Source organism: Eptatretus burgeri, chromosome 3 (genome assembly GCF_056783735.1).
Source record: "Eptatretus burgeri isolate ZD-2024b chromosome 3, Ebu_testis_v1, whole genome shotgun sequence".
In the NCBI taxonomy this organism is placed as follows: domain Eukaryota; kingdom Metazoa; phylum Chordata; class Myxini; order Myxiniformes; family Myxinidae; genus Eptatretus; species Eptatretus burgeri.
In genome coordinates this window covers 39,761,142-39,784,099 of record NC_140963.1, presented here as the reverse complement: position 1 = coordinate 39,784,099, position 22,958 = coordinate 39,761,142, and the positions used below count along the sequence as shown (strand labels likewise).

General features: G+C 44.3%; 1 protein-coding gene across 6 annotated transcripts in view; it reads right to left on the bottom strand.

Annotated features, from left to right (window-relative positions):
- The window catches only part of LOC147029739 (kinesin-like protein KIF18A), a 171,306-nt gene that overhangs the window by 23,634 nt on the left and 124,714 nt on the right, over window positions 1-22,958 (bottom strand). For 5 of the 6 annotated variants that reach the window (XM_085873015.1, XM_085873017.1, XM_085873012.1 and 2 more), the window contains one exon: window positions 859-1,273. In XM_085873015.1, coding sequence (XP_085729141.1) covers window positions 859-1,273 — 415 coding nt within the window. Of the gene's footprint in view, window positions 1-345; window positions 739-858; window positions 1,274-22,958 lie in introns of those variants that run through there. The other variant, XM_085873018.1, reaches the window with a different exon arrangement.

The following is a 22,958-nucleotide window of genomic DNA, read 5'->3' as shown; positions in this document are numbered from 1 at the left end:
TCATTGTAGGTCAAAACGGATCAGACTCTACTGAACCACGATTGAATAAACTAAATTAGATCGACGCGCATGTAGAAATGCCAAAAAAAAAATCTAAATTTTTTTGAAAAAAAAGTTGCAAAATTTCTTTTTTTTCTCTAACAAATTTTTTGGGGGGTTGGAAATCACTTAAAACATGTAAAAATGCAAAAAAAAAAAAATTCAAATATTTTTCAAATAAAATCGAAATTTTTTTGAAAAAAGTTGCAAAATTTTCTCAGTTTTTTTTTTTTTGGACCAAGTCCAAAATCTAATGGCATGATTCTTGGACCATACCTAATCCCCCCACCAAGTTTCGTCGAAATCCGTCGAGGAGTTTTTCCGTAATACTGTTCACAAACAAACAAACAGACAGGGGTGAAAACAGTAACCTCCATCCATCTTCGATGGCAGAGGTTAAAAATGCTGTTTAGACATAGTACATGAAGGTGCTCATTGAACCTTTCATTAAAATTTTCAGTTCTACATATGGTGAAATCAAATCAATGGAATGCGAGTTTCACGGACGGCATTTGGATGCATAGAACGTTGTGAAGAGACGTATCGGGAGGTACAGGAAATGTCGAGAATTAAGCACCAACAGAAACTATATTTATCATTTCCGGGGTTTAAACTCGCATCTCTCAGGTCAAGTGGGCACGGATCAGCTATCCCTTCAACTTCTTCCTCCTTTTCCTGAAATGCAACTTTCACATTGCTCTGCAATGACAATGCACAGTTGAATATTTTAAAGCACAGTTTAAATTATAGACATCACCAACATCGAAAGAATCTCAGCTGAAACTTAAAATCGTAATAAAAGACCGTAGAGCAACCTACTTTTCTTTCATGCCTTGGGCATCATCGAGTTGTCCACCTTCATGGAAAGTAGCAGATGCAAACTCTGTGTCGTGTGTGAACGTGGAGTTCAGCGGTGCTATTCCGCAAGGGATTTCTTCCTCAGGGAGGGGAAATACTCCATCCAGGGCATGGCTGATATTGTCACAAGGGTAAAAGGGAAACCTTTGGTGGCCAGGTGACTGGGGGTCCTGGAGTACCTGACGCTTGGCACGCTTAACGGCCGGAGAGTAGTTGGGACTTAAACCAGAGATCTGACGCTTGTGCCCAACAAACGGCGCTTTTGTAAATGGGGTTGTGCATTTCTTCTGAACACTTGGCACCGTGTTCATGCCCACTGGCAAGTCACGTTTTAGACGCGTGAAAGTTTCTGTCCTCGTTTCCAGGTTTGAAGATGCTGTGAAAGAAAAATTGGGGTTTTGGGGGAGGAGGGGGGGGCAGGGGAAAGACAAATCAACCTTTGAGAAAAAATCTTGGAAATACAACAGGGCTTGAGCAACACAAAATATGGAGCCACAAGATACATCAATGCATGAAGACGTTAGAAAGATCCTCTGAAAACAATAAATTATTTGGAAAAATGAACAATTCATTCCATCTGGAGAAATTAAGCTTGTATTACCCACTACACCCACTGAAAAAAAAGAAACATTCCAAAATGCCATTTGAATCCCAATGCCCATTACACCACCAGAGCACAACGAAAGGTCTGCCCTTTTTCAACGCAAAGCACTGCCACAACATCCAAAACAAACAAAAAAAAAAGCATTGTAATTCGAGGCTGAATACCACAGCAAGCTGTGACATGGAAAGAAACCCTGCTGTAGGCAGGGCACGCACTAAGGCACCACCTCAAAAACAACAACACATATACTTTTCCCACGCCCTCGCTGCACGCTCCACATGCAGATCGGAAATCCGAATTCGTTCAGGGGCTTGCTCAAATTACAAGCATGCTTGCCGCGGAAGCAAGATCAACATGGAAGTAAACTTGGGCAGAAAACACGAAACGCGGGTCTCATTTTGAAGTATTACTGCCTTGATTGGTGGGGTAGCCTTATGGTGGGTGATGTATGTATTCACTAAAAAAAAAATATATATATATATAAAAATCAAAAAAAATCGTATGATCAGTCAGGTATCCTGCTTATTGAAAGATGACTTTTCAAGATAGGTCATGTCACAATTAACTGTGGGCAATTGAAACAATCCATAATTAATCTTCCTACTCATAAACATGGAACAGAAGATTTAAGCATGGGTAACATAATCAGAAGGAAAGTGCTCAGAACCGAGTACAATTCAGATATCAACCAAAAGGGGAATATTTTGATGAACAGGAGCACCAGCAACTCGAAGTAAGCAATGCACAGAAAAAAAAGAAGTAAAACTTTCGGCTCGATGGCATAAAATGAGGTCACAAAAAAAAATTCACAACAATAGCTGCACTCTGGCCGAGCTAGATTGCTAATAATCTTTCTGTCATCGTTGACAGAATGTAAAACTGATGGCAAGGTTTGTCTTTTTAAAACTTTCTGGAGTCTGAGAAAGCAACACCGATGGGAAGGCCATAGAAGCGTCCATCAATTATGTTTAATTTGGGCTCAGCATGAACAGACTCAGAAATGAATCTTACTTCCACCGTCAAGTAATGCCGACCTAAAAAAAAAACACAGGTTTGCATTTACCTACCAAGCTTTTGGCACAATTCTAATCATTTTGCTGCACTTTCGTAACATGCACCTTTCACCCTTTTCCAAACGACCAATTACCTTTCAGAGACAGCCCAGTGTTTTGCCTGTTTGAGAAATGGCATGGCATATAGGAGAGAGGGAGACATCCCTTTGACATTACTTTGCATCGCCAGCCCCAGAGCAATGACCACTTAGCTTTTCACAAGTTCACAATAATACCAGTGATGGTCAATGCATGAAAACAACCCCCCCGCCTCCCCCAAGTTAAAGTGAAGGGACACCAAAAATGCAAAGGTAATGAAAAAACAAAATGAAAAAGAAAACTTTTCCTGGAAAAGACAAGGAATCAAAGGTAGAAATTATAGTAGTTCATTACCTCTGCCACTGAAGGTGCACAAAGGGTGTTTTCACCCCTGTTTGTCTGTGACTGCCTGTATGTGAGCAGGAGATCTCAAAAAAAAGTTATGGACAGATTTGGACGAAACTTGGTGGACAGGTTTGGGTGTGTGACAAGGTCACATTGATTAGTTTTGGATAAGATAATTTTTAAAGTGATTGTTCACCATTGAGAGATAGGGCCCAAAACGATATATAGCACGATGTCTCAAAACATGCAAAATGGACAGATCTTACCTTCAAATAAATTAAAAAAAAAAACACATTAAAGTCTGTGAAAGTTCAAAACCATCAACGGCAAAAGTGAAAGTCTGCATGAAGAATACAAGACAACGGCACACCTAAAGAGATTGACACAAGAAGTCGACTCCTAGCATTTTATAATACAGGTTCAGGAGGGAATAGAGGAAGTTACGAAGCACTTTGGAAAACTAAGACAAGAAATGAAGCTCCAGAGAAGATAATATACATCCAAGAGTATTGAGGCAGGTGGCAGAGCAGATAAGCAAGATGTTAGCCCATGTCTTTAACACCTCATTGGAGCCAGCACAGGTACCGGATGATTGGAAAGTAACAAATGTCATCGTTATTTCAAGAAAGGATCGAGAGTAATTGAGGAACTATAGACCTGTTCATTGGACTCCAATTAAGGGAAATATGTTGGAGACATGAATTATGGATCAGATGGGGAACCATTTAAATAACTTCAAACTAATTAAGGGTAGTTAGCACAGATTTACTAAAGGGAGGTCATGTTTCACAAACTTGATGGAGTTTTATAAAGCAGTTTCTGATTAGGTGGAAAAAGGGAGTGCAGTGGATGTAATAGTATACATATCTGGACTTTCAGAAGGCATTTCATAAGGTACCATGAAGAAGGCTGTTGGCTTAGGTGATGACTTGGGAGAAGATGGCTGGCTGGGAGGTACTTTGACCGTTACCTCAAGGATCAGTACAAGGACTGTTATTATTCGCAATCGACATCAACAATTTGAACAGTGAGGATACGAGTTGGCTTTCCAAATTTGCAGATGCCACCTTTCAAGGTAAGGTAGACAGCACAGAGAGGGGGGTGATTCGATTCAGGAAAGTCTCGATATACTTTCTTACATTGGATAAAAGATAAGCAGATTCAGTTTAACATAAGGAAATGCAAGCTGATGGGGATGGCTAAGAAGGATGAAAATATGAACGATATCCAACACGATCTCAAAGTTATGGACGGATTCGGATGAAACTTGGTGGACAGGTTCGGTGTGTGACAAGGATTCGATTTTGGTGGAGATCTGGATCCAGATGCTTGAATATTTTAAGTGATTCTTCACCATTGAGAGATGGGGCCAAAACGATATACGTATATAGCATGATATTTCAAAAAGTTGTGGACGAGTTATGATGAAAGTAGGTGGACAAGTTGGGTCGGTGGGTGACAAGAACAAGCCAATTCAATTTTGGTTCATGTCTGGATGCAGATCCGACATGTCAGTGGGATACAAAGTGTAACCGGTTCAGCCTGACGGGGGTATGTACTCTATCGAGTGCCATTCCAGTTGATGCAAGCTTTTGTAACGTCACCTGACTCGATGTATATTGTCATTATTTTTTGGGTTATGTGAAGTTGCGACACTGGCCAATAAAAAGAAATCAATATTCCTCCCACTTTTCCCTTCTAACCACTGCCTGTTCACAGAATTACATCTCAGCATCCGATCTCCTCATGATGTGAGCCAACCTGCTCAAAAGTAGAAAAGATGACAGTCACAAGTTTAAAAACGAGAGGGCTCATACAACACATTTCCCCCACACAGTATTCAAGTATACACTTCAATTGGAATAAAATAATTATTTTAAACTTGGTTTAAAAAACAAAAAAATTCCAGAAGTTTAGCACGATTGAAGCAATCTTACACACCACCTTATATTATTTAACATGTCCAAGTACAGTAATACCCCAGTTTATGTTGCCCCTTTTTCACAAAAAAGAAAAGAAAAATGAGGCATTTCGCAAATACGTCGGCATGTTATAAACACCATTTCTGAATATTCGTCATGCCAACTCACAATTATGTCGTTTTAAAAGCCATACTTTTTATTCTTGAGAGTTTTCAAAACTTACAAGACTGCTAAAGACACCAGAATACATCGCTAAAATCACAAATCGGGAGTTTGCAAGTTGCTGAAAGAACTACTGTACTTTGCTTCGCACATGAAGAAATGTACAATAGATTGGCTCAGAGACATTGTAAGAGTGTTACATTAGAAGTGAAAATAGATGTTATTCCTCAAATGGATGCTTGTAATAATGGATTGCTGGGTTATCAAGCTTGCTTCTGATCGATAAATACGCCCATGTTCATTGAAGAAGTAAGACGACGACGTACCACCACCTTCAATCGTTTCCAGGTTTTTCATTAATCAAAAAAAGGGTAATGCCATTGATAAAAAGTGAAATATAATACCTGAAGTAGCGACGTGAGGAACGCATCACCACCGCCACCCTGCCCCCCCCCCTCCAACCCCTTATTCCATTAATTCTTAAGAGAAAAATTGCTTTGATTTTTGTCGTTTCAATGTTGAGACTTCTCAGAAACGTATCCCCGATATAAACATACTGCACTGCAAAAATGGAGGTTTTTGAAAACAATAAGAAGGCAATCTGTATTCTGCACTGCTCAAGTATATAATTAAATTTAAATAAAATAAAGATTGCAAAGGTCATAAAAAAAAAATAAAATTCCAGAAGTTTACCGGCGTTGACAGTGGCTATTACATCACCCTATCAACCATGTGACATTAGTTATTCGTGCCTGTTGCTTTAAGATGTTCTTAAAAACAGGAAGTTTCCTGTTTGGAATGATTTTCAATTTTGTTTGACTGCCAGGTAGGCAGAGGGGCTTTCAAAAACGTGGTGGATGCAAATCCTCGAAACCACCATCCTGACTTCCGGTCTGGCAATGCCGTGGAACTTTGATTGGGAGGCAAGAAAGTTTATCTCATCTTCAAGTTTCAAAAAAAAAAAACCCATAAAATTCGTTAAAGTTTCTGCTTTTACCTGTTGAATGTGACAAAATCCAATCAAGCATGTTCAACGTGTCAAAATTATTCAAAGGAAGAGTTGGCGTTGAAGACATCAGATATGTCTGCACATGTGTAATCTTAACTGGTCTTCAAGCAGTACTCAAGCTGTTTTCATGATAAATAACATGAATGATGGTTTGGACTTGACTCCTGCTTCCAAAGCCTAACACGCTCTGCTAAGCGCCAAGTCGGTTTTTAATAATGCTCATTTCATTAGAAGGATATGTAATTACACAGACATCTAAACCCCCCCCCCCGCCCCCCCAAATTTTCCCAATTAGATGGTGAGGATACAATGCTCTCCCTGAGGGGCTGCAATAAGCACTAAATACCACTGCCAGATTAGTCATGCAGAAATTCAAGCATTACCCTTATTCTTACTCGCCTCATCAAGATCCTAATCGATTATTGTCAGAAAAATGAAACAACTTTACTTGAGCAACCTCACATCTCAGAACACCCTGAACACCCCAACGAACCAAGATTTGGCTTGATGATGTGACAAGAAAAATGTGAAAATTGCGGAAGATTTTTTTTTTTTCATGAACTTCGTAATCATGGTAATTTCCTGTTCGATAGTTGTTCCACAAGCTTTCTGAAAAAGTTCAGTTTTGCTTCTGAAAATGATTACAACTCTTCCCAAAACTTATTCTGACTCATTTTACAATACTCGATGCATTACGAGTCATGAAGCAGTATTTATATTCGCAAAATTTGTGGAGACCCTGCGGTGCACCATGCATCAACATTAGCGCTGCCAGCAGTGATGCTTGGCACAGAAGCCAAAGGAACTTTGCCGTTGGTAAAACAAGGAAAGATGGAAGGCAGGACATTAGGAGGAGAGAATCAGAGAGCTGGATAAGCAACAGCTGTGAAGGAAGCGGGTGGTGGTGGAGAGACCCCACATGTTTTTAATAGCTGGGGCCAGTAGGCCAGATGGAAACATGCTCGCAGCCAACGAAGTTGTAAATATAAAATAAAATTTTATGAAAATAAAATTATATATGTTTAGAATGTGCCAAAAGTTCTGCAAACGAAATACTTGCAAGAGTCCAACAAAAGCAAACTTCATATTTTGATATTCAAGTGTATGTAATTAGTAAAAAAAATAACATTTCCCAACTGATATATTGAAATGACAAAGGATGTGTGCGCACACATATGCAGACACACACCAGAAGTCTGAAAGCATAGTGCAGAGGGAACATACCTATTAGGCTGTCGACCCTGAGTTTGATTCCTGAAAACTACAAACTTTCAACTGGTTCTTCGCAGGAAGGGTGTTGCATCTCAAAGTGAATCGTCCCTCGGATGGATGTTAATATGGGTGTTCCATCTGCTCGCATTAGTGTGCGATGCGAAAGATCCCACTGTGTCTTTCACAAAAAGTAGGCGAGTTACCGTCGGCATCCTGGAACAAATTTCATAATTCCTGCCCTGACTACCGCTGGGGTGGCAAAGTAAAACCACCCAGTGCAATCCTTGCCACGAGAGCGCTTTGGGAAAAATAAACCTGCCTGAGGCAGAGCACGAGAGAGAAGTTTCATTGGATGAACGCGACAACATCATGGACATGGTACAGAAGTGTTTAGTCCAACACAATACCTTATGCAGACAATCTTTTCATAAAATGTGGCCAGAAATTACTTTGGTTTATGGGGAACGGCAATTGCGCAAGTAGTTAGTTTTCAAAAATAAAAATGCCAGGCAATTTAATTAACACATTTGTGTCTTAGCTCTCATTTACAATATATTATATGTGGGAAAGAAGCAGCCAGGTGTGATAAGATACGAGATCTTAAAAAGAGATGGTTTTCTTTGATTTGAAGTTTGAGAACAGCTACTTCTTGGCCCAGAAGAATCTGGTTTGAATGGAGACTGCCATGGCCACTACCTCCAAGACTATTCCTGCACACAGGTGGTCTATTATCTGCTTCCTGGTATAATTGCATTTGCATGTTTGCAGATCTTACAGGCATTGAATGTGAACCAGGCAACGAATATGCCAACATTCCTTTCACCGTGACGGTGCCAAGAAGGAAAACGAAAAGAAAACAAATAAACGGCTCAACGATCATGCCAAAGATCACGCAGCCCCATCTAAACTCTTCTTGTAAAAGGGAAGATCAGACAAAATTACACATTAATTGGCAAGAATACTGGAACCAAAATGTGACAAAAATGTCAGCGTATTGAAACAGAATAAATCGGTTTTGTAAAACCAATGGATTTCACGGTGTTGCAGAAGCGTACCCTTTGGTGGGAGTTCAACAGGAAAGTCCTCGCACTGGTTGTAATCTCCTTAAGCGGGCATCAGGAGGAGGAACGGAGCCCTCCCAGGGCCCTCCTTTTTACTAGGATCCCAAATTTTGAGGAACAAATCATGATGTTTTAGTAGCAGAGCTCATTCTGTTCTCATGTCTGTCCTAATGCGCTCTTTTAAGGCTTGTCACTTCAAACCAGACATCCTCCAATTGAAGTAATATTTCATGGTATCACTTTCAGATTCTCAGCAAAGTTCCGATTTATCACTCCACTTACTCCGACTACCACCGGCGGCGTCAGCTCTCTTGAATTCGTTTTCCAGATCTCATTACTTAGCCATTTTTTTTATGATCAAGTGTCATGTACTAGCAAACCAAAACAAATAAAAGTCCAGACACTAAAGGTATTTGACGTGTGGCTTTAAGACATCATTGAGAAATCACTAAACAGGTTCATGGTAACATTTCTTGGACAGGCATTTAAAAAAAAAAAAGTTAGGGCACAGTGAATATGGGCATGCTGTACTATGGATGCTGCTGTACTATGCTGTAAAAAAAATGCTGTACTATGGATGCTGGAAATGCTGTCATGTTCAATGGGTGTAAACCTCAAGCTCGAAACACAATGTACTCACTCAATGTAAAATTATGCAGTTTGGACTTATAAAAGCCATCAAAACATGGAAAAACTCCAGCAAATCTGTTTGCTGCAAATCAGCAAATAAAGCGAATGACATTAAATAAATAAAAATATTAAAAAAACGCCTTCAGGCATTGCCTCTGGCTTTAAGATTCTGAAAGTTGCCATCTGTAAAAAAACAGACAAACAAACAAAAAAACAACAACACAGAACCACCCACCTTCGGCAGTCTTGGCTGTTAAGCTGCTAACCACATCATCAGTCAGCCACCACGGCTCTAAAAGCTTTTTTTTGGGCAAGATCAGCCGCCTACTGCCCTCTCCCCGCCCCCACCCCCACCCCCTACCGCCCCACCCCCATTCAGGAAAGGAGTCAATCCATGGATGCATTTCTGGCTCCCTGACAGTCATCTTTGTTGATACACACCTTTTTTTAAATAAAAAGGTAAAAATAAAAGTCAAACAAAGTGAAGGATGTATACTTCAACCCTGAGCGACAAAGCTTGTGAAACCAATACATGTGCACTTTTTCCCCAAGGCCAAAGACAATGGTCATACTAAAACATACATTCTCACCCATAGGTTCATAATACTGTTGTGGGCCGGGGTTCGGTGGCGATAAATGACCACTAGGTGGAGCTGTGGAGTCGTCTCCCACTGAACACCCGGAATTTAGGTCGTGACTCTCGGATAAGTCCGAAAGGTCACGGGTCCCTTAGCGGACCGTGGTCGCCAATATTTTGAAGGCGTGGGGTAGGGTTAATTGCCTAATTTCAATATACCTAAGTACCCACGTCATCTAACTACCTGGGAAAACCACACCCTCGACAGAACTCGGGCGAAACGAACCGTTTACCGAGCCAGATCCGGGTGTAAACCGAGCGGGGATTACCAAGATCCGTCGGTCCAAATGAACAATTTACAGCACGAACGGCCCCACTAATTTTCAATACGCACCGTGCTGTGTCAATGGGAGAAAGCACAGAAAATGAGCTGGTACATTTAACAGGGGTTTATTTTACAATAGGCAATAATCTGGAAGGGAGACACAGAGCAGAGTTATCACAAATAAAGAAATGTAATGTACAATGAACAAGGCACTTAACGATTCTACTTAGAGACGGGACACACACACACACGCACGCACGCACGCACGCACGCACAAACACACACACACACACACACACACACACACACACACACACACACACACACACACACACACACACACACACACACACACCAAAAGAAATGGACCCATGGGTCTTTATTCGGTCGAGCCGGGCCAGGGTACCTTCCCGCCTCGTGCGGTCGCACCGACTCCAAACCACCATGGTGGGACTCGAACTCACGACCTGAAGTCCACGGCCCACGTCCCCAGCAGCTCGGCTGCCACTAACACGAGAAGTCACCGCAAAAGGGCCACAGACGACGACTGAGACCAAGCCACCACGACCACAGACGAAGCCAATCGCCGCCAAGACCGCAGATGAAGTCAATCACAACAAAGACCGTCGACAAAGCCAATCACCACCAAGACCGCAGATGAAGCAGTCGCCACGATCACTCCTCTACTCTCTTGAGGTCCGAGCGGTTTCTTTCCTCGCCACTCGCCTCCTGATTGGACGAGGCGCCGTAGTAGCTTTCAGCACGCTCGCTTCCCATTGGCTGGGGCGCACATGCGATGCTCACCCTTCGCTCATTGGCTGGAGGAAACGTCCCATGCCCTTCTTTGGAGCGGAGCCTCGATCTGAGGCGATGGAGGCTCCGCCCACGCCTTCAGACAAAAACACGTGGGCAATGGCGACCGGGTTGAGTCAGGGACGGTGCCGTTGTTGTTGTTGTTGTTGTTGCTGTAAATGTAATAATCCTAACTATAATATAACTCGCAGCGCACACATGAAATTCCCATTAGACAGAAGGAGGGATTCTAACTATAAACACATACTTATCAAAATAACAAAGCTACGGGGACTGCTGTCTGTGCAAAAGGCTTCCAGATTCGTAACAATACAATGTCATACAATAAACGTTGGAAACCAATGGCCATCAATATAACAGCACCTTGTTCGGTCAGCTCGCTGACCTAATATTGTTGCGGGGCCAGGTATCGGCTACGAGCACGACCGCTAGATTGAGCAGTAGAGTCGGCTCGACCGATCGCATGGAATTTTGATCGTACTTTTTCGGAAAAGTCCGAGAAGTCTTCTTCTTCTTCTTCTTCTTTCGGCTGCTCCCGTGAGGGGTCGCCACAGCGGATCATCCATTATGATCCGCATAGTGATTTGGCACATGTTTTACGCCGGATGCCCTTCCTGACGCAACCCTGGTCGCCTCTTACGACACAGGGATATGGTACACCTATTTTAACCGGGGTATACACCGGCCCAGTATACTGGTACTCATTTCGCCGACCTCGGAAGGATGACAGGCTGAGTCAACCCCCTGGTGTATTAATTCAGTGGCTCAACGGGGCTTGAACTCAGGACCTCTTGGATCCCAAGCCGCTGCCCTATCCACTGCGCCAACACCAGGCTCCAGAAAAGTCCGAGAAGTACGGGTCCCTTATCGGATCGTGAAGGGTCAATATTTCTACCACGTGGTAAAGGGTTATTTGCCAATCTTCAAAATACCTCGAGACCACGTGGCGATTTACCGAGTCTTCACACCCTCGACGGCACCCGTACGGAACGAGCCGCTTAGCGTACTCGAATTGCATGCGACCCGAGCGGTTTATCGCCGAGATCCGTCGGTCCAAATGTCCCATTACAGCGGCAACAGCCTGGCTAATTTTCCAATACGCAGTACGCTAAGCCAATGGAGGAAAGGACACGAACGAGCTGAACCATTTAACAATCGGGGTATTTATTCACAATGGGGGAATGAGGGGAGCACATAAGGGCAGAGTTAAACCGATTAAAAGAAATGCACGTATGTACAAGCAAAAAGCACTCAACAATTCATTACTTATGGACTGGAGCCACAAACACACACACACACACGCACACACAGAAGAATCGGACCAAAGTGGTCTTTATTCGGACCTCCAGCCCGGAGGACAATCGAGCTGGAGGTCAGAGTCTGTTTGACCTTTCCGCCTCGTGCGGTCTTCAAGGACCAGGTCCTCGGGGCAGAACTGGACCCCCAGCACGATCCAGACACCCTCACGACCGGACTCCAGGCGAACGGAGTCGGCAGGGCGAAAGCTGGCAGGAGAAGACCCTCCGTTGCACTGACCACTACGTGTGCAGACGCTTTCGCACTCAACCACCTTGCGCGCAGATGCTCACTTCTTGCCAGAACTCCCCGCGCACATAATTATACCCCTTCTCTTCAGAGGGGGGGGGGCGCCTCCTCGCGACCCTCCCTCTCTCACTGGCTGGTTTTGGCATGCAAATCGCTCTTTGTCTCTCTCACTGGCCAAAACGGGCGGCAAGATCCTTGATTGTCCCGGGGGCGTGATGACGTCATGCGGAGCCCTTTCCTCCCGTCGCGGGATCTGATTGGCCGGGGCCGAAAACTCTATCTGGCTAAGGCGGAGCCAGCCTGAGGTGCTGAGCCTCCCGGTTGGACAAGGAGCACGACCCTGCCCTTCTGGGCGGAGTCTCAATCTGAGGTGAAGGAAATCTCCACCCCCGTACGTGATCGAACACACGTAGACAATGGCGTCGAGCAAAGCGAGGGGAAGATGACGCTGGCGTTGGTGTCAAATAAAAGAAAAACCCAAACTATCAAAATAACTACGCAGCGCAAGTACATTTAATCACCCATGAGACAAGGGACGGGGAGCTATCTATCCACATTTACTTATCAAAATAACTGAGCTATAGGACCTGTATGTTGTGTGCTCATGGCTTCCAAATTCGCAACAATATAACCGTCCGTTCGATGTCCTCAGATCCGTCCGTCCCTCTGTCAACAATTTTTATTTTTCTATCTCCTCCTAGACGTCTCGTCCGATTGAGATCTAACTTGACACGATGATAATACTAGTTGCTCTCTATAGATTGTCTGAGCCCTTTTTCGCCTCGGGGTCAAGGTTACAGGGTCATCAAGTGCAAAATGGCCGATTGTTCGAATGGCCTATAAGGAAGCATCGGACGGCTATAATGTATAATGTGTTTCATTGGGATTATTAAGAATATTTAATTTGACCAACTAGTTTCTCGTTACCTGTGTCGCCTGGCCCTGTTTATTGGGCAACACGAGGTCTGCTGACTTCAACACGGCTTCGCGCGGTTATTTCAAGTTCAATTTAAATTCTGTTTTCACTTTTTAAAGTCGCTAAGGTTGATTAACACTCGGTTGCATCAAGTTTTGTGAAAATTGAATGTTTATGTCCTCGGTCTGTGTGGAATGTATTGCAGCGAGGGGAAGCTTCCATGGGCTTCCATCCGTTTCCATGACATATAACGAGGCTGTCTCAAGTTCTAGTTGATTTCTGTTTTCACTTTTGGGACCTTCTGGTGTAGCTACACGTTTAATGAAGATAATTTAAGTGCATATCCGCTCAGAAACACACTTTTCATGAGGAAAATATATTCAATTCAAATAACCGTGAGACTGGAAGGGACACCAAATGCTTTCCATTCACTGCTTCACCTCATAACCTGTCCTCCTGAGTATCTGTGATTAATGTTTATAATTTAGATGGTTTGGAGATGTGCTCCACAAGCCTCTCAGAGAATTCCGGTGAAAAACGGACGTTTTAAGATTTTGTTTGGGCATTTCATCCGACGGCGAGCTGGCTGGTCACGTGACGCCGCACAGACGTGCAGGCAGCGAGTGATTGAGCTTCTCGGTGGTCCGAGGGTCCTTTTTTATTGCACATCTTCAGCGGATGAGACACCGCACTGCACCACAGGGCCCAACACAGGCAGAAACTTACGTCTGTATAATCGATGTTCCATTGAGAGCACGGGTACTTTTTCCAAAAGGAGCAACAGAGTAGCTTGGAGAGCGCTCTTCAAGTGGCTTAAGCACTCAAACGAAACGTCTGATAAATGGCTCGTTTGGCACGCAATTAGCAACACATTAAACATACACCTCCCAGAGATGCCCAAAATGTCAAAGATGTCCCAATTGGACAAATTCACACTTTTCTAGGAGTTGGAACTGCTTGTAAATTCGATTCTAGAGCTTATATTTTGTAATTCTTCGAAGTTTAAGAGATGACAAACCAGACTGACAAACCAGACATTATCTGCCTAACAGAAACTTTCCTCTCCCAAGACGTGTCTGACTCCCAAGTATCTCTCCCTGGCTACTCCCTCTTACGGTATGACAGACCTGAGCCTCGTCCTGGTGGAGGTGTTGCTCTCTTCATCAAAGACTCTATTCCTCACTCTCCATGCACTGCTCTCACTCCCCCACACCCCCAGGAATACCTCTGGCTTCGGCTTCCCCTCCACTCCCACCTCATGTTTATATGTGTACTGTACCGTCCACCGAACAGTGATGACTCCATCTACACCTCACTATCCGAAAACATGGACCATCTTCTATCTTCTCATCCAAACTCTCTCTTCCTCTTATGTGGTGACTTCAATTGTCATCACGCCAGTTGGCTCGGTGTGGGTACCTCTCTCACCTGCCATGGCACCTCAGCAAAAGCTTTCTGCGACTCATTGGGACTGACTCAATCGGTCAACTTCCCGACCCGGATCTCAACCAATGGTACTCCATCTCTTCTGGATCTGATTTTGACAAATTTCCCTGACAATATCTGCTGCTCTTCCTTCGCTCCAATTGGTTCTTCTGACCACGTCCTTGTCAAAGTGGACATCTCTCTGGCTGTTATCAGAGAACCACCTCACCGCCGTCGAGTCTGGCATTTCACTCAAGCCGACTGGCAGGGTCTCCGAGCAGCCATCAAACTGACAGACTGGTCTCCTATCACTACTTTCTCAAACATCAACTCATCCTGGGAATTCTTTCAAAGAAACTTGCTCTCCCTCATGCACAGATTTATCCCCTCTCGTGTTCAGTTGTCTTACCCTTCCTCCCGCCCTTGGTTTACTGAAGCTTGTGGCGAGGCAGTTGTCCTGAAACAACTTGCCTTTGCCTCATGGAAAGCAAACCCAACTGAGGGCAATCTCAGTTCTTTCCACAAAGCTCGGAACAAGTGTGTATCTACCCTCAGGAGAGCCAGAAAACAACATCTTTCTCATCTCAAGTCTGAACTCTCAAACCTCTCTCCCTCCTCAAAATCCTGGTGGCGTTTAATCAAATCTGTTTCTGGTGTATGTTCCCCCTCCATCCCCTCCATTACCTCAAATGGCCGCACTGCTGATTCCACATGTGATAAAGCTGAATGTCTAAACTCGGTGTTTGCAGCTAAATCTTGTGTCCTAAACCCATCACTACCTCTACCCACTTTACCCAGTCGCACCCAACTGTCCCTGGACTCTGTATCCTTTTCTCCTGACAAGGTGGAGAGCTTGCTTTCAAACCTCGACTCAGATTCTGCAACCGGTCCAGACGGCATCAGCCCATGTGTCCTCAAAGCCTGCTCTTTTGCTTTTGCTCACCCTCTCTCTGTTCTATTCACCCTCTCATTTGCCCAAGGTCATCTGCCATCTGCTTGGAAATCTGCTAGCATCACTGCCCTGCATAAAAAAGGTGCAAAAACAGATCCCTGTAACTACAGACCAATCAGCCTTCTCCCAATCATCAGCAAGGTGATGGAATCCATCATCGCTTCAGACATGAAATCCTTCCTCTTCTCCAATGGCTTGATTTCCAATCATCAATTTGGTTTCAGACCAGGTCACTCTACCCTGGATATGCTGCTTCTGCTCTCCCATCAATGGATGGAGGTCCTCAATGCCAGACAGGAAATCCGAGCCGTATCCCTGGACATATCACGTGCTTTTGACACAGTCTGGCACCCTGCACTACTCACCAAACTCTCTTCCCATGGTATTCAAGGCCATCTCCACTCATGGCTCGCAGACTTCCTGTCCTGTCGCAGTCAACGTGTGGCCCTAAATGGAGTTCTTTCATCCCCTCTTCCTGTGCAGGCTGGAGTTCCTCAAGGTAGCGTTCTGGGCCCTGTTCTTTTTCTGGTTTTCATCAATGATCTCTCGGACTCTCTGGAAAATCCTCTATTTCTCTTTGACGACGACTCCACCCTCTGCCGTACCATCTGTCATCCCTCAGACCGGCAAGCAGCAGCTTCTTCGCTCACTGCAGATCTGGATAAAATCACAAACTGGTCCAACACGTGGAACATGTCTTTCAATCCGGACAAATCTCACACTCTCACTATGTCTATTCGAAAGGACCGTTTACAAAACCCCCCCATCCACTTTCTCAACAATCCTCTGGAAGAAGTCTTTTTTTTCAAGCTTCTAGGTCTCACTATCTGCCATGACCTTTCCTGGGAAAGTCACATTTCCAACCTCGCCTCAAAAGCCAGTCGCCGACTGGGAATCCTCCGTCGTGCTAAGTCCTTCCTCGGCCCTCTTGAGCTCCTGACCACTTACAAAGCTTTTGTCCGTAGCCTGATGGAGTACTGCTCTCCCCTCTGGGCTGGTGCTCCTGCCTCCCACCTTTCTCGGCTTCACGCTGTCGAAACCAGGGCATTTAAGATCATCGGCATCTCCCGCAATAAAGCTGAGTCTTTGGGCCTCTCACTCAATCACCGCAGGTTGGTCGGTGGTCTTTCTGTCTTCTACCGACTCCTCTCCAGCCTTGCCCCCCTGCTCTCTCTGCGATTTGTCCCCACCACATTTCCACAGGGCGCTCAAGGTCCGCCAACAACCCCCTTCTGGTAAAACTACCAAAATCACGAATCACTGCTCATCTTCACTCTTTCATTCCTCTTTTTTCCCACCTTTGGAATAAACTTCCTCACTCTATTCTTTCCCATTCTTCCCTCCAGGCTTTCAAAACAGCTGTTCACCACCACCTCTTATCTTCCCCCATCCAAATCCTCGATCTTTTCTACCCCCGATAATCCACCCAAGCCCACTTCCTTCATTTCTCCTGCTTTCCTTCCTGAAAGTCCCTGAAATGTCCATCTTCTCTTCGCCATGTTCCCCGTCCCATCCCCATCCCTCTCCCTTCCACAGTTCACCTAATGTGTCTGTTCCCCACTGTTTTGTCCCTTCCACTCCCACCCCTCTTGTCTCATGCCTCCTTGCTGTGAGTTGTGTGTTAGCTCTCATACGAGCCTCGACCAAGGTATACAAAAAAAAAAAAAAAAAAAAAAGATACTCGTGGTGATCGCAGGTGAGGAAATGAAATTATTGTAACGAATGTGATGTCTCCGGGTGTTTACAAGCATTGCGATGTACCCAGCAATTTGTAGCTATGATGAACAGGCATTCGTTAATACGAGTGAGGAAAGTGAAAACAACAACTTTATCATTAAGAAATCATTGCGGCCTGTCCCAAATTGAGGCATGGTTGGGCAGGCCAAAAAGCATGTCAGCTTCAGACCCCAGCGAGGTTACCCAGGAAACGCCCAAAGACCCCAGAGAGTGAGGTGGCCGAGTAGAGGGAATTAAATAAGGACATTAATTATCTTCATTGGGGTTGTTTTAATTAACCCAAACACCCAATTTTCATTCTTACACTCTCTTGGAGTTTTCTTCATGTGCATGCAAAGTTTCAGGTTGCTCGGTTTTATGGTTTTGGCGTTGTGGAACACACACACACACACACACACACACACACACACACACACACACACACACACACACACACACACACACACACACACACACACACACACACACACACACACACACACACACACACACACACACACACACCTTTCCAATGCTGAAAAAAGGTAATAAAATGGAAATTCCTTCAGTTTTTTTGCAGTTGAGGCTCTCTCGATACAATGGAGGGTTTTGAAATGTCACTCACAATATCCTCTCCTACCATCACCGGGAGTGACGATACATGGTACACATTGACGAAAATAATTTGTGTCGCTTGGGAACTCCTTATGGGAGGGTGGGGAGGGGGGTGCTTGGAGAAAAGTAGTTGCTTCAAACTTTGCTCCATGAATCGAAGTCCCTTTGGCAAATTTATTTGCTTGAGATTGCATAAGTAACGACCAAATACGTCGACATCAGACAGACGGACGGCAAATTTCGTTTTTTACTGTGATGACAGAGTGACAGGGCTCAAAGGGAACCACCCGTTGGGCCACTATTGTGTTTTGCATGGGGACCCCAAAAGACCAACACCGCCTCTGCCTGCAGCAAGTGTTCGTGTGGCACAGGGGTTCTTGTTCCCCCATTCCAGTTGAGGTGCTGGAGGGATACACTCCCTCATGGAATGGCATGCCAATTCACTTTCTGGGGAAAGTGCTGAAGGCTCGGGGTATCCAGTTCTTGTATGACCTTGCATTCTGGACCTGTGGGTTGAGATGCATGTTTGTTTGATGTACCCGTTTGTGTACTTCATCCCAAAGGCTGAAGCACATGCTCAGTTTGGCAACCTTTGTTGGACTATGTACTTTGACCATGGGGTTGAGATGCATGTCCTCAGCTTTGGTACAATGTTTGATTCTTGCCTTTCTTCATCTAAAAATAATACACCCGAGCGGGTTTGACGGTCAGCTCGGATACAAAAACTTGATGCAACCGAGTGTTCTTCAACCTTAGCGACTACGGAAAGTGAAAACAGAATTCAAATTGAATTGAAAATAAACGCGCGAGGCCGCTCGAAGAAAAAATCTCCATATTCTAGGAATCATTCCCAACATCATTATACAATTTTCAAACCCACGTTTATGGTTGTGAAATAAATACTATAACTGTGTGCATTTAATGGCTGTATCCAGGACAGAGCTGGACCCCAACTAACAAAGGACCCTCGGACCACCAAGAAGCTCAATCACTCGCTGCCTGCACATCTGCGCGGCATCACGTTACAGGGTCATCAAGTCAGCCCAACTAAAAAAGGACCCTCGGACCATCAGCCAGCTCGCCGTCGGATGAAATGCCCTAACAAAATCTTAAAACGTCAGTTTTTCACCGGAATTCTTTGAGATACTTGTGGAGCACATCCCCAAACCATCTAAAATATAAACATCAATCTCACAGACGCTACGAATAAGCAGTCCCCGAGGAGGACAGGTTACGAGGTGAAGAAGTGAACGGGAAAGCACGTGGTGTCCCTTCCAGAGTCTCACTGTTATTTGAAGCGAATGCATTTTCCTCATGAAAAGTGTGTTTCTGAGCGGATTTGCGAGAAAATCGTCTTCATTAAACATGTAGCTACACGAGAAGGTCTCAAAAGTGAAAACAGAAATCGACTCGAACTCAAGACATCCTCGTTATGTGGCATGGCAACGGATGGAAGCCCGTGGAAGCTACCCGTCACTGGAATGCATTCCACACAGACCGAGGATATAAACATTCAGTTTTCACAAAACTTGATGCAACCGAGTGTTAATCAACCTTGGCGACTTTAAAAAGTGAAAACAGAATTTAAATTGAACTTCAAATAACCGCGCGAAGCCGCGTTGGAGTCAGCGGACCTCGTGTTGCCCAACAAACAGGGCCAGATGACACAGGTAACCAGAAACTAGTTGGTCGAATTAAATCTTCTTAATAATCCCGATGAAACCCATTATGCATTATAGCCGTCCGATGCTTCGTTATAAGCCATTCGACCAACCGGTCATTTTGCACTTGATGACCCTGTAACCTTGACCCCGAGGCAAAAATGCAAAAAAGGGCTCAGACGATCTATAGAGAGCAACTAGTATTATCATCGTTTCAAGTTAGAACTCAATCGGACGAGACGTCGAGGAGGAGATAGAAAAATAAAAATTGACGGACGGACGGACGGACGGATCTGAGGACATCGCACGATTATAATAGGTCAGCGAGCTGACCTAAAAACAATAAAGTCCATCCGACCACGTGTTCGCCATGATCTGGTTGTGAAGGCACATAGAGCATACGTTGATCGACATTTTGTGTTCTGTTGCCTTGATATATTTTTCAATTGAATTTTGTTAATTTCCCACTTGAATTCCTCTTTCAAAGAACTCTGTTTAAAGGCAAGGCTTCGTGTTTGTCGTTTTCATGTATTTTAAAATGTGGAATGGAGTCCTCCCAGGGTGGGCACAAAGCATCCGCCTTCATTTCGGTAAGGGGTCACCTTTCACGGACCAAGCTGTGAAGTTTTCTGTTCTCAAAGTTTTGTGTCGAGGGCTCTCTTCAGGATCGTTACTGAGCCCCGGACAGCTTCCAACTGTAGTTCGTTTGTAATAATATCTGGTCGCAACGCTTTGTTTTCGATGTTCATGCCCGATGGGATCATAAAGTCGTACGTGAGCGGTACTTCAATGTTTTTAGTGATTGCTTTTGGTTCATTTTCCACAAATTTTCTAGAACTGGAATATCAAAGTTTTTGCAGATGTGCTGGTGGATTACTTTATAAACTAGAACGGGCACTCATAGAGCGCATACCTTCGCCGCCACTACTTTTTTTGTTCTTGGTATGAGTGTGGGGAAATGGTTTCATATGAATGGTCTTATGACACAAACCACATATCTATAATGTCATGACCCCCCCCCCCGACTTCCGGGGGTTACGGACTAAACAACAATCAACTCACGTCGTTTTGGCGAGTCTTCACTCGCAAGCTCGGTGAATACAACGTTTCAACAAGAGAAGGTAATCTCGTTTGATGCTGGTTTCATGCAAATCGAATAAGAATTGACTGAGTTATGCCGAAAACCGCATATTTTTCAAGGGCGTGACCCCCCCCCCGACATTTTACCCCAACCGGTGACGTGTTATGACGTCATTGTGTCACAAGATTGGACATTAAATTCTGAACATTTTGGTGCTGGGTTCATGTAAAGCGGACAAGAATTGACCGCGTTATGACAAAAACCGCATATTTTTCAAGGTCGTGACCCCCTTGACCTTTGACCCCTAACCGGTAACAAGAGTATGGGCGTCATTGGGTCATATTGCATATCACAAGATGAGGCGTTGAATTCTGAACATTTTGGCGTTAGTCACATGCAAATTGAATAAAAATTGACCGTGTTATCGTAAAAAGACGATTTTGACCTTTTCGTGACCTTGACCTTGACATTTGACCCGAACGATCCCAAAATCTAATCGAATGCTTCCTGGCAAATAACCAATCATCCCACCAAATTTCATGCAATTCGGTTTAATACTTTTTGAGTTATACGAATCACAAGATTACAAATAAATAAATAAATAAATACACGCTGACCAAAACATAACCTTTCGCAGAATGCGAAGGTAACTATGTTGTGTAGTTGTGTGTACAGATGTCCTGTCGTATTTTTTGCTGCTTTTTTGTGTTCGGTCATTAAGCGCCACATATCATTGTCTTTGCTAACCCCACCTCCACCCCTCAACCTGTCTTTTTTTTTTCCTCCTTCCCACTACACTTCTCACTCTCTGTCCCCTCCTAGCCCCCCCCCCCCTTTCCTAATAAAATGCAGCACTCTCCTGCCACACCTCTGGAACTCTCTCGCTGTCTCTGCAAGTGTGTGTGTATGTGTATGTGTGTGTGTGTGTGTGTGTGTGTGTGTGTGTGTGTGTGTGTGTGTGTGTGTGTGTGTGTGTGTGTGTGTGTGTGTGTGTGTGTGTGTGTGTGTGTCTCGCAGTGAAGAGCAACGTTTGGTGAGGTGTCGCTCTCCCAATCTTCCCCCCTCCTTTTCGCTCTCCCCTCCCCTTCCTAGCCCACCCCCTTCCTCATCCTCTCTGCCTCCCATCCCCCCTCTCACCCTACACCTGCCTCCTCTCTCTCTCTCAATCCCTCTTTCTCTCCCCCCCCCTTTCTATATACCATTGGTGTATTGGCCTTGTGCACGGTTTGGAATTGTCACTTATAACCGTAGCACAAGTTAAACTCATGGCTGTTGGAAATTTGGTGCAAGCCTCGCTGGGGTGGCTAAATTTGTGATACGTTTCTCCAGATTTCACACTTGGCCGCAATCCTGTTTAAATGGTTAAATTACTACAGGCGACATGTTCGAGTTTCTGTCCGTGAGAAACTGAATTAAAGATCTGCTTGGCTTTCCGGGCGAACGACGTACGGTCTCGAAGGATCATATATCGCCAAATGTGTGATCGTCTGGGTGGAAGATTTGACATAGTGTCAACCCCACACCGCCACAACTACAACATACATATACATATCATATGGCGGAAGGCTTCATCAACAAGGCCAGCCAGTCCACTTCCATCGACTCTGAAGATATACATCACAGAACAAGAGGACGACTTGTGGGTGAAGGATGAGAACAGGATCTCATTAGGTTTAGTAAAGCTTGGAGGTAAAAATGAGAGAGACCAGACTGGACAGGAGACTTGAAATCCTGTAGGTAAGAACTTGAGAGTGTCAAAAGGGCATTTCACAAGCAAGAGGGTCGAGGGAGATAAATGAATGGAGGTGACCATGAAATTTAGATTTAGGGAAAATAACAAGGAAAGCGTTTCTGTAAGAATTCCTGCGGCCTGCTGGGGCAGGGATTGGTCAGAGACAATTGCACAGGAGAACAAAGACCAAAACATAGCTGGTACAAACAAAGTGCAAGAACATACAAATTGGATGACCTCGCACCAGAAAAACTTAATCAAGGAAGTTCTGAACAGCAGTGGGAAACACCGAATCAGGAGATGAATCCCCTGACCTCATCCTTTGGCTTTTATACGTGGAGTAACCTAGAAACAACGATGTACCGTGAAAAGCCTGCAAGCATCAGAAAACTTCAACAGGTGGTTACAGATGCTCTCAAGGTACCTCCAGAACACCATGGACAAGTTCAAGTGATCACAACAGAAGATGATCACATTTGGGGCATTTTAAATAGAGCAAGGGGACACTTCTACAGCATTAAAAGCTGAATCGAAATTTAATAATGCAAAGTTATGAACGATTATTTTTGCACAAACAATGTGACAACCTTGTATTCCACACCACGTCTTCATTCTCTAATATTGCTTCACCAAAAAAAAATTTTAATGACAAGAAACTGGAAGGGCA